The sequence below is a fragment of the Tarenaya hassleriana genome, unplaced genomic scaffold (genome assembly GCF_000463585.1).
Source record: "Tarenaya hassleriana unplaced genomic scaffold, ASM46358v1 Cleome4, whole genome shotgun sequence".
Classification (NCBI taxonomy): Eukaryota; Viridiplantae; Streptophyta; class Magnoliopsida; order Brassicales; family Cleomaceae; genus Tarenaya; species Tarenaya hassleriana.
The window spans coordinates 1,332,787-1,345,259 of NW_010966881.1; the positions used below are offsets into that span (position 1 = coordinate 1,332,787).

At 40.7% G+C, this 12,473-nt stretch overlaps 3 protein-coding genes and 1 pseudogene across 3 annotated transcripts in view; 1 reads left to right on the top strand and 3 right to left on the bottom strand.

Moving 5' to 3' along the window:
* LOC104823362 (probable WRKY transcription factor 33) overlaps positions 1-996 on the bottom strand; it is a 3,048-nt gene extending 2,052 nt beyond the window's left edge. The window contains exons 1-2 of the mRNA XM_010554904.1: positions 644-996; positions 9-177 (exon numbers count right to left, since the gene is read on the bottom strand). Of these exons, the coding sequence (XP_010553206.1) occupies positions 9-177; positions 644-898 (424 nt within the window). The 5' untranslated portion in view covers positions 899-996. The remainder of the gene's footprint in view (positions 1-8; positions 178-643) is intronic.
* Positions 997-2,581: 1,585 nt separating this feature from the next.
* On the bottom strand, positions 2,582-4,077 carry LOC109117074 (annotated as a pseudogene).
* A 902-nt stretch (positions 4,078-4,979) lies between these two features.
* LOC104823363 (TOM1-like protein 2) lies at positions 4,980-8,367 on the top strand. Its single transcript, XM_010554906.2, has 10 exons — positions 4,980-5,014; positions 5,122-5,392; positions 5,768-5,846; positions 5,979-6,077; positions 6,152-6,265; positions 6,468-6,652; positions 6,740-6,821; positions 6,912-6,997; positions 7,090-7,350; positions 7,441-8,367. The coding sequence occupies exons 2-10, from the start codon at positions 5,274-5,276 to the stop codon at positions 8,174-8,176; spliced, it is 1,761 nt and encodes a 586-aa protein (XP_010553208.1). The 5' UTR covers positions 4,980-5,014; positions 5,122-5,273; the 3' UTR covers positions 8,177-8,367.
* Positions 8,368-8,492: 125 nt separating this feature from the next.
* On the bottom strand, positions 8,493-11,201 carry LOC104823364 (alanine--glyoxylate aminotransferase 2 homolog 2, mitochondrial). Its single transcript, XM_010554907.2, is given in 9 exon segments — positions 8,493-8,712; positions 8,794-8,880; positions 8,971-9,084; positions 9,170-9,395; positions 9,579-9,755; positions 9,863-10,006; positions 10,149-10,319; positions 10,462-10,608; positions 10,834-11,201. Coding segments are annotated over 9 exon segments (1,389 nt in total). The 5' UTR covers positions 11,113-11,201; the 3' UTR covers positions 8,493-8,668.
* Between the last annotated feature and the right edge of the window lie 1,272 nt (positions 11,202-12,473).

Here is a 12,473-nt window from a genome sequence, read left to right on the forward strand (position 1 = left end):
GGGAAAGAGAGAAGAGGAAGAAGATGAGGAAGCGGTAGCTGTTGCAGCAGAAGCTACCGATTGTGTCTGGAAGGAGAAGTCAAAGAAGCCCTTGTTGTTGATCTCTTCCTCTTTTTTACGTTTCTGGTTACTTTGATCATTTGTTATCAGAGCTCCCGTTGTCGGAGAAGCAAGAATCTGCAAAATCCAAACCAAAATAGAAGAACCCATATTAGAGAAACTTGTTTCTTAGAAATGAGAGCTTTTGTCTTTTAGTATCGGAACACAACAATTCACTTTTTTTTTTTGGAATACCAATGATTAAAAGATCGATCTCGGCTTCCGAACCCAAGAACAAAACGAACACAGGTTTCGAAAGTTTATTCCTTCTCAAAAGGACACAGCGAATCGACCCACTAGTTACTTGTAAAGCTCATTCATTTTCTGGAACATTAGCAACTAAGAGTTCAATTTCTTCTTCTACCCAAAACCCAATTCGAAAGCTCATCTCTTTTCAGACCGAAAGACGAAACGACGCCGACCCACCAAACCCAAATCATCTGTTCACCTCGGGACACCAGAAAGATTTGTCTTTTTTATTTCTTTCCAAATTTCGACAAGAACAATGAAAAATGGGGAAAAAGAGCAAAAGGGGAAAGCTTACGTTATTAGAAGAGGAAACGAAGGCAGGGGAGTCGAGGAAAACAGAGGGGCTGAAATTGGAAGGAGAGACGAGAGATGGAGATATAGAGAGAGAAGAAGGCGCAAAAGATCTGAACTTGGGGATCTCAAGATCTTCAAGAGATGTTCTTTGGTTTTGTTGTTGTTGTTGTTGTTGCTGTGCCCAGTTAACAGAAACACCCATCTCCTGTCTGGAGCTGCTACTATTTTCCATAGAAAGAAGAGAAGAAGCTGCCATACGGAAATGGGTTTTTGTAATTTGGAGACAGCCTCTGATACTTATAGAGGCTTTTCAAACTTGGAGAAGAAGATAATAAGAAGAAGAGGTGGTGTCTGTGATGTTATGTCCTCCCTGTAATATAAAAAGACATATGTGCATTGTCTGATTGGCTCGATCGAGGGTTTTTCCCTTTAATTTATTTTGTTTTAAAAAAAAAAACTAAGTTTGACCGTGGAATACAAAAGAGGAGAATGGTCAGATCTTGTGGCCTTGACTTTTGACTTTTCGAACAAGAGAGGCGGCTTTGTTTGGTGGCGGCTTCATCAGCTTCGCTTAGTTCTCTCTTCACCTTGCTTCTCCTGCCGCCACGTGTCTGCTCTCATTAATGTTAAAACCCATTCGCCGCCGAGCCGAGCTTTTGCTTAATCATCGGAGCAATCTTTGAATTTTCTTGACGTTGACCTGTTGAACAATGGATTTCCTAGAATGCCCTCGTCAAGTGAGGGTCCACTCGTGGGGGATTGAAGATCTGTAATGGTTTAGGTTTGAAATGGTCACACGCATTCCTTAGCCGTGCAAATGATATGTACGTTCCAGAAGCACCAAAGGAGTAAAGACAAGAGGAGCTAGTAACTTCGAATAATAATAATATCAAGTGTGTTTATGTTGTGTACATACTCTTGTATATAATATATACATGCATGCGCATAAAGTGCGTGTACGTGTGTGTGTGTAGATGCATGCAAGATCATCCTGTAGGTTGAAGAGTCAGTATACATTGAGGCGTACATGCATGGATGCATAGGTTATGTGCCACGCATTTGTATAAAGAGGGTACACGAATCTTTCCTTTGGTTCAAGATGATCAATTTGAACATTCAGTGTACGTAGATATAAAGACATTCAATAACTTATGTTGGCTGTCTGCCACATAAGAACAGCATATTCGTCTGCATTCATGTAGATGTATATATATATGTATATGCATGCAGATCCTCTTGTACATTCAAGATCAAGTGGAAATCTCGATCTAAAGTCTAGTTACGCCACCTTACTTTTTCATCTTGCAAATCTATCAATCATCCAAAACATTTTGCATGTGAATTTGGCAATATTACTTTACAACAGTATGTCCCAAATAGATGCTCTCAGGCGAACAAGATTGCATTCATGTATCTATAACATTACACACGCGCCCACTATGTACTTAGAAACGCCATAAATCATTATGGATTTCAGGCTGGTGTTGTTCTTTTTCTTATCTGCGCTCCTCGGGCGTGGAATAACCCTAGTATCGGCTCTCCAAATTTTCAACTGAATCTGGATCCGTTGACATCAAAGTGAGTCAGTGTTCATAAATGGTATTGTTTCTCCACATAAGACCAATTAAACTAGAGGTGGGCACGGGTAGGATATTCGAAAATTTGGGGGTACCCGAACCCAAACCCGAATGTCTCGGATTATGTATTTTATTACCCGAATTCGTATCCGTGAAGTCGGATACCCGAATTAAAAAACTGTAAGATAATTATCAGATATCCGCGAATACCTGAATCCAGATATTTATAATTATTTTCAATTAATTTTTTAAAATATACTTATATATACATATTCAAAATCAATTTTAATTGTATTTATATCCAAAATAAATTTATTTTTAAAAAATACATCATAAATATATCCAATAATATCTATATAATCATTAATATCAAATAAAATAACACAAAATCTAATAAAAAAATTTAAAATTTAAAGAGTAATTTTTTATTATCCGGGTATCCGCAGGTACCCGTGAGATAATATTAATTACCCGAATTCGATCTCGTGTCTCGTTCTTTCGGATATCCGACCCGCGGATCGGATCGGGTACCCGAAATTCGGGTTTTTTTCCGACCTGTAAATTAAACCAATCTTTCTCACCTCAAAATGTGAACCACCCTTGACAGCCATATTGGCAAGAAATTCCACAGCTTCATTGACCAAGCCTTTCTCACACTTCCTCCAACAAACCACAAGCTTGAGAAAACTTCACATGAAACTCCTTTTTTCTCCATCTCTTTCCATAGAATCTTTGCTTGGATCAGATCCCCGGTCTTAAGATTGCTTTTGAGGGTAGATTGTACGTAACCACATTAGGCATACAATCCAGTTCCTCCATTGAAGACATACCCTTGAGGTCATTTCACTTACATAAACAGTCACATTATACCTGCACACATCAGGAGCCAAGCCTAACACAAGGAACTCCTCAAACAACTCGTGATTCCGGTCTGCAACATGATGGTGTATAGCAAACAATGTCGGGCTCTATTCGATCATGTTTCATTTCATCTTCTAAAAAGCACCTAAAGGTTCTATTCCTCTCCCTCCGTCAATCATTATGTTTGCATAATCTCTTAAATCTGGGCAAAACCCAGTTGTTCTCAATTACTCAAGATACGTAATGATGTCAAAGCTTGACGCATCTTTTTTTGCTTACAGAGAGGATATAATCTTCGACCAGCAGATTACCCGTCATCATTCATGTATTTTATCAACTCGGCAGCAGAATCCATCCCACCAATTCTACAAAGATCACCGATCAATATTCTAAAAATTGATTCTTCGTCTTCCAGCCTAACTCCCACACTAAAAGCTTTCAACGAGACCTCCTGAACCCTTACAAAACCTTAATCTCTTACTAACAAGAACAGAGAGCAAGGCATTGAGCGAGTAAGCAGAAGGCACACACCTGAAATTCGGAATTCTGGAGAGAACATCGATGGCTTCTCCGACTTGACCTAAAATCCCGTAAACCCTGATGATATCGAAGAAAACAGACTCGGGTGTCTCGAAATTCTCGGACTTTCGAGGTGATCCAGAACAGAGGCGATGTTTTCTCGCTGAGCAGTTTTAGCTATAGCGATTTTTTATCACGAGACTGTGAGCTTTAGGTGTCGGGTTCGCAGTTATGGAGGCACCGTGTGCTTACGAGGCTCGGCAAAATACTGTCGGCGTTCGAACTCTCCTGTTGACGAACTGGATTCCCCGAGAACACGACCTGACCATGTCTGAGTTCTCACGAAACAATACATGCGATTCCACGAAGACGGTTTTGCCATTTTGATCGATCGGAAGCCGAAGAGAGCAAGCTGGTAAAGACCGAGAGACCCTGCACTGATAGAATGTGTGCCGTTTGAAATCAATTCGCTTCGCATGTGTGTCGGTTTATTTGTACAAAAACGGGCTGCGCGTTGTAAGTAGTTCGTGCCGGGCCCGCTTTTTCACGTTGTTTTTTTGGTTATATGGTTTTGTTGTATTTATATTATTTTGATTTTTGGAATGATAAAATATTTCATATGGAGTATGTAACCGTGTAACCAAAAAATGGAAAATCCAAGGAACGCCCCATATTTCCAATTTATATCAGAGTGACCCCTCTAGAAAGAAGACAAACAATTCTGGTCCCACATCCTTTGTTCTATGTTGTGTCATAACGTCTCTATCTTATCTTGTGGCGATATTGCTTATGGTCAATTTTCATTCATGTGAGTGGCAATCACATTTTAATATTTCTCTTTTTTATCTCCTAACCTTTTTTTTCTGACTGGTCAATTCTAATCTTATATAAAAAAAAATTAAGATCAATCTCTGAGTATTTAAATCATTAATTAAATTTTAAACTATGCGTAAAATCCTCGTAATTATTTTGCTTATATAAATCTGACTAATGGAATTGTGATTACTACGTCTTTATTAATTGGATTGAAGAACAACATTAGATCACAAAATAGATCCCTCTCGTATCATGTCTTAAAACAAGGATAGCATGTTTTATTCAGATCCAGATTCGGAATTATCTCACATAATCTTTTATTAGAGAGTAAATATGATCGTTAATTTGTTTAATCACGCATTTCAATAATTATAAAGACACGTAATCGGATAACATATTATATCAAAATCTCTAATCTGTTAAAAAATATTAAATACAATTATCCAACTAAAATTATTTTATTTCAAGTTCTCCGTTGACTACCGCGTCATGCGCGTGTTGTCAAGCGATAAATAGGCGCGTGAAGCGGGAAAAAGCCGCCCGTAAGCTGAGATGATGATGATTGATCAAGAAAAAAGGACAGAGATCGGAAAAAAAAGGTTTCTTTGGTGGTTCTTTTTTTTTTTTCGGGTTTGGAAAAGAGAAGGAAGCGAAAAGCAGCAAAAGAGAAGATTCCAGCTAATTCTCTCTCTATCTGTGTTCGTAGGGGAAGGAAAAGTGTTACTAGGGTTTGCTCTGGTTCCGGGAATTCCAAGCCGGAAACTTGAATAAGCTTATCTGTGTCCCGTTGTCGCTTCGGCTGTTCCGGTGTCCTGTCTCTCGGTCTTCTTTGTGATCGTGTTGGATTTTGGAATAGAGATGTCGTCATCTTCGACTTCAGCGAGCGTGGCGGTGGACAAGGCGACGAGCGATCTTCTGCTTGGTCCTGATTGGACGACGAACATGGAAATCTGCGATTCCGTCAATTCGCATCACTGGTACCTTTTCATCAGCCTTTGCACCGCGTAATAAGTATCTATAGAATTCTTGTTAGAATTTGATTCTGGGTCTTTTATATGCTAAAGTTGTTGACTTTCCTCGCTTGAATTCGTTGTAGCTCAGGACAAAATTTCCCTCTTTGATTATGCAAATTTAAGAAAACCTAGTCTGCAAACTTGCAATCACATGAACATTTGAGGATAATAGGAAGCTAGAAAGCAGAAAACAAAAGAGAAACATGAAGGAATTCATGCATCTGCATTTGGGTTTGGTTGCTTTGGTATGGTGTAGTACTCTCTGATCAATTCTTTGATTGGAAAGTATAGAGTTTGGATGAGAAGAAGAACGATCTATGTTGATGTTTTGTTGTTCAGGCAAGCCAAAGACGTTGTAAAAGCTGTGAAAAGAAGGCTGCAGCATAAGAGCCCTAGAGTTCAACTACTTGCTTTGACGGTATTGGTTTTTCATTCTAGTTCTCATCGTACTTGTTCATTTTGCAAACACGGAAGATTTGTGATCTTGTTGTGTCTCTTTCTTCGGATCTTGTTTGCTGTCGTTAACTCTCTGCAAGTTTTTCTGTAATAGCTTTTGGAGACGTTGATGAAGAACTGTGGAGATTATTTGCATTTTCACATTGTTGAGAAAAATATACTGGGGGAAATGGTCAAGATCGTGAAGAAGAAGGTAGTTACTATTCAGGATAGGGTTGTCTGTGTAATTTTGTGCGAGTGTTAAATAACAACGATGCTCCATGACAGGCAGATATGCAAGTAAGGGACAAAGTCTTGGGTTTAATGGACTCTTGGCAGGGGGCATTTGGGGGTGCCGGGGGAAAATACCCGCAGTATTACTGGGCCTACGACGAGTTAAGGGTGAGTCCAAACTAACAAATTATACTTTGTTGAATCACTTTCTCTTGGACAATGTTTGAGTTACTGGGCCTACGACGAGTGAAATTCATGAACAAGGCTGCTTTTATACCGAGTGGAAATTTAATATTTGGAAGTTAATTCCGCAAAAGATTATATATATGTATCATGTTGACAGTGTGGATGACCTTTGCGCGTATTGCAGCGGTCTGGAGTTGAATTCCCTCGACGTTCAGTAGACGCAGCCCCTGTAATCACACCACCAGCGACTCGTCCGACGCTAAGACAGCCTCATGTAGGTTATGGAATACCTCATGTCGGTTATGGAATGCCCAGCGGTTCTTCGAGAAGGCTGGACGAAGCCATGGCAACTGAGATTGAGGGCTTAAGGTAAGTGGACACTCTGCATTTTAGAGTTGGATTCACTTTTATCATAAAAAGGCTTCACATTCTTTTTCTCTTATCGGTTAATTGTAGCTTGTCGAGTCTCGAGGCTATGAGGGAAGTGATGGATCTCTTGAGCGACATGCTACAAGCTGTGGATCCTGGTGACCGTGGGGTATTTTGAATTCGATATTAAAAGTATATATCGGCAGTTTTCAGAGAGTCGAACCAGCTGTTTTACCGGAACTTTTCCCCGTTCTTGCAGGCTGTGAGAGATGAAGTCATTGTCGACTTGGTAGAACAGTGTCGGTCCAATCAGAAAAAGCTGATGCAGATGTTAACCACCACTGGGTTAGTTTAGTTCTCTGTTAGAATTATATTATTATGTTTGAGGGCATTCCATGATTGGTGAGCCAAAGGGGGGTCTTGATTTATGGTGGTAGGGATGAAGAACTTTTAGCTAAGGGCCTTGAAATAAACGACAGTCTACAGACTCTGTTGGCAAAACACGACGCAATCGCGTCTGGTTCTCCTCTCGCAATCCAGGCTTCAAAACCCGTTGATCTCGATCCAATCCCGAAATCTTCTTCTGAAGCTAAAGATTCTAGTTCTAGTTCCCCTGTGACCGCCTCCGTTTCTTTGGGGAAAAGCCCAATCGATGAGGAGGACGAAGAGGAAGATGAATTCGCACAATTAGCTCGGAGGTGCGTGTTTAGATACATATGATACCGTTGGCATTGTTGACATTTGATAAACCAAACCGCGGTTGTTGTTGTTTTTCTTTTCCGTTTCAGGCATTCAAAACCGGCAACTCTGCCTACAGATGGAAATGGTCTCAAGTCTGAGAAACCGTCAAGCGTGGATGACGCTGCTGCTACGTGCAATGCTCTGGCTCTTCCTGACCCGCCTGCACCTGTGAACACTTCCAAAGAACAAGATATAATAGACCTGCTAAGTCTCACCCTTTCAACCCCGTCGACTCCTCCCGTCTCCGATCAGAACACCCGTATCCATCCACAGGCTTCGGAACATTATCCTGAAAACCAATGGCAGTTACCCTTTAACAGCTATGTCGCTCCTTGGGCCCGTCCACAACAGCCATCTCATATTCAAGGGCCACTACCTCCCCAGTTGCAGCCACAACCTCAAGCACGGCCACAGTATGCTCAGTACCAATACGGGTATCCGCCACCGCCATGGGAGAACAGTTCCACATCCTCCAGCAACATGTACTCGACTCCTCGGTCTAATGCGACCACACCTTTTGCATCAGCAGCTGCTCCAGACTTACCCGGGAGATCCCTGCAATACTCCAACTCGTTCCCTGCAAGGCTCAACAACAACAACAACGGAGAATCCATGGTTGCTTCCGGACAGAAACCCTTTGTTCCTTCGTACAGATTGTTCGAAGATCTGAATGTGTTTGGGAATAATAAGACCGGAAACGGAGGAGCAGCTGCTGCTCCCAGCTTGTCTGGGTCTCAGACACAACAACAGGGTATGTCTGCTGGTGGTGGTGGAAGAAAATAACGAAAACAATGTCCCTACTCTTCTGTCCGCTACTGATTGATGATTACATATGCCCCTTGTACATTTATATACGGCAATTGTCTGTTTGGTTAAGGGTCTCTCTTATTTGGTTTTTCACTGAACGAATGATGAGACCATGACTTTTTTTTTGTCCTTCGATACCTTGCTTACAACATTGAATTTGTTTGCTTTGGTCGTTTTCCATATATCCCATTGATTAAGTAACACACACACACACACACACACACACACATACATATTTATATGTCAACAAGAACCAGACGCAAAAGCAGATGCCATCAAAGGAGATATTAGATTATACGTTGAAAAGAAGATATAATTATTCAGAAAAGGAAAAAAAAAAACGATGTGAGAGTCAACGAGATGTTGGCTCATCACATCAGGGTACACTGCTATTTTCACAAGGAACTCATATAAAAAAGGACGACACAGTCCAGGTGTGGTGTCCGTGTTCCCCAAAATGGGACGAAGTCACATCTTGGACATGCTGTAATCCATTGCTTCCACCAGATAATCTGCCCGTCACATCACACGATGAGAAACACACACCACATCCTTCCATTTTATTGGGGAAAAAAAACAGAGAGCATACGGACCTGCATCTTCCTTGGTGAAGCAGAGTGGAGGTGTGATTCTGAACACGTTCCCGAAGAATCCCCCCTTCCCAATCAACACCCCCAATTCTGTGTACACCCACACATCAACAGAATCAGATTTGAAAGGCACGGCTTCGTTTACAGGGCGGCAAGGATGGAGAATATACAAAAATTCACCTTTCATTTTATCCATAACTCTCATAGTCTCCGCAGCTGCAGGAGTCTTGAGCTTTCGATCAGTCACCAGCTCCACTCCGATCATCAGTCCTCTTCCTCTCACGTCCCCTATTACTACATTTATACACGCAACAACCGTCACCAACTGCTACGCCATATCCTTTCTTACGTATTTATATATAAGACGGAAGATGTTTACTTTGATGTTTGTCTTTGAGTTGAATGAGTCTCTCCTTGAGATAGGAGCCCACCACAGCCGCATTCTCCTCAAGTCTCTCTTTCTCGATCACTCTCAGGACAGCATGACCTGCCGTTGTCGCCACTGCGTTCCCACCAAAGGTGTTGAAGTAGCTGCGTCGTGTCATTACCTCTGCTATCTCCGCTGTCGTCACCACTGCTCCCAGTGGAAACCCGTTTCCGATCCCCTTTTCATAATCATTACGGGCTTTAGCGGTTAGATTCATCTTCATGAACTCGTTTTCAAGATCTCTGTTCCCGTTAAAGTTGACATGAAACAGAGATCATACATATTCTATGTGGCAGATGGATGGACTCAGAGCCCATGGAAACATGAGTGGTTAAGGGTTGGAACCAAAGAAAATGCTAACCTTAGCCATGGTTACGATGTCAGGGACCACACCATGGGCCTCGAATCCCCAGAAATTTCCAGTTCGAGCAAATCCGGACTGAACTTCATCGGCTATAACCAAACCCCCAGCTTTCTTAACAATATCGTAGACCGCTGGAACATACCCTGGAGCCAGTTCCACAATCCCTCCAACCCCCTGTGTCGTACCACCATACAGAACCACAAGTTTTACTGTTATTGTCATTTCGATTTTTTCATGAGATTAGAGTGTATTACAGTGGGAAAGCTAATATATATTATTACCTGGATAGCTTCGAAGAGAAAACGGGCGATGTGTCCAGTCGTTCCGTACTGAATGATCTCGTGCACATCTCTTGCATACTTTTCTCCATCCAAGCCAAACACACCTCTGTATGGGTCTGGGTTTAAAGCGTGGTGAACTCCGGCCTTCCATAACCAGCAACAAGAGAATCAGAACATGGAACTGACATTTTTATATCATCAATGGAAGCTAAGCAATGAATTCTTCTTTTATTTGGATGCCAAAATCATTTGCACCTTACATATCAACCTTAGCTTGAACATGTACCTGAACGACATTGAATTTCCAATTGCTTTGAGCAGTAGCCCCCATCGTCCCAGCTGCATTTCCGTGATACCCATTCCTCACCGATATAATGTCCTGACAGCCAGTGTACAATCTCGCCATCATGATGGCCAGTTCGTTCGCCTCCGTCCCAGAGTTTGTGAAAAACACCACCTAAACCAAACCCAATACAAGAACAAATCCCCATAAAAACAACTAATACAACAACATCTATGATCACATTATTGTAACACAAGAAACACGCTAAAACCAGACAGGAATGTGAAATCACTTTCTGAGAAAGAGGTAAAGGCACCTTGAGGTCACCAGGGAGCTTGGAAGAGAGGGCCTCAGCGAAATCAGCGATGGCATTGTTAAGGTAAAGAACAGTGGGGTGTTGAAGTCGCTTGATTTGGTTGATGACTGGCTCCACCACATCAGGGCCTCAGCGAATCTCGCGAAACTTTGACGATCTTTTTTTTCTCTGGGAAAAAATTGCAATCGATTTCGGAGCGTCATTTGATCCAGAGAACCCAATTCGTAATCTATACTAGAAATATCTCCGAGAATCAAACGAGCCGACGAAAACACGATCGGTTTGCATGATTAACACATGATGCGATCAGAGCCAGGATTCTCGGAAATGAAACAGAAAACTAAATCGGAAAACCCAACGAGAAAAGAAAACTGATCAGAAATTCGAAATGCATTGTGGCCCCGTGAGAGAGAGAATCGAACTCACCGGCTTGCGGTAGAGGCAGAACATGGAGGGACTGAGAAACTCCTTCCGTGTTCCGAGGATCTCATCTCCGGATGGGCCTTCGTACGGAGGAGGAGTGTAATCGAACGGCGGAAGCCTCGCGACGAACTCATCGGAATCATGCACGGCAGCCGTCGAAGAGAGGCGTCGTCTCCACCGGGAAATCGAACTTCCCAGTATTGACCTTTTCGCCGTGAATCTCTGCATTTTTTTTATTTTCCTCTTCTTTGATTCTCCTTCTCCGACGAAGATGCAGAGACTACGACACTGTTACGTTGGATTGAAACAATGAAGGAAGCTTGGGTTGTTCATATAGAAAGAGAGAGAGACTTGGGACTTGTGATTGTGCTGACGTGGCCTCTGTCCATCTCAATCCCATCAAATGTACAAAATTACCCCTCTCCTTCGAGCAAACTACGGAGGGCCCTGCGTCTCGCGTAACCGTCAGATCTGTATTTCTGATCTTTTTAATTTAGAATTTACTCTCGCAATTTTTGGAAGTTCTACACTTCTACCAGTATGTACATATATATATATATATATATATATATATATATATATATATCAAACATTTTAGAGAAAAAAAAAACATTAACAATCTGTTGACAGAAAAACAGTAATGATCAAGTATCATGGTAAAATAAATAAATGTTTAATATTTATAAATTAATATAACGTATGTGTTTTAGTTTATGTGTGTGTGTGTGTATTTTTTTGTATCCAAGTTGATGCAATTGAAAATGAGGGTTGAGTACTTTATATTTAATTTGAATTGGATTTGGTGTGGATGGAATTGAATTTGGTTTGGTTTTGTTGGATTATATTTTTATGTAATTCGATTTAGATTTTAGGAATTTTTAAAATGATTTATATGTTCAAGTGAATTTTTATATCAAATTGGATTATAAAATGTTCTACCAAAACCCCTAAATATTTAAAAAATAAATCGTTTTCTAAACAGAACCCGCGAAGTATTAAATCGCCCCATGTTTTAATGATAATATAACCAAATCGGCCATCTCTACAATAGATAAAATGCATTACATAACTATTCGTTCAATTACTTTTATATTAAATTTCAGATTAGAGTTTTTTCGTGTTTATAAAAAATATTATATCCACTTGATTTTTACATCAAATTGGATAAAATTACATGCTATTCGGCCTGGATTGGAGCTCTATTCAAAATTCAAATGACCGATTCGAATAACCCGAGCATACGGTACGGGTCGATTATTGAAATGTGTGTAGCCCATTATTATGATTTTGGGTCAGTGGCCCTACTTTCGAAATGCACTAATTGTTTCAATTTCAAGACATTGGGCCCAAAGATTCGGCCTTAAATTGGTTACGAGCCCATTTGTCAATTAACGACGTAAAAACATATATTTTTTTTTTCATTTTAGCGTTTTTTCTCTTGTAAATATGAAACCATTAACCGATAATGACAACATATGAATGAAGTTACTCATGTATGTATTGTAATATTCTTGCAACCCTTTACAAATATGAAACCATTAACCGACAATGACAACATATGCATGAAATTACTCATATATATATATATA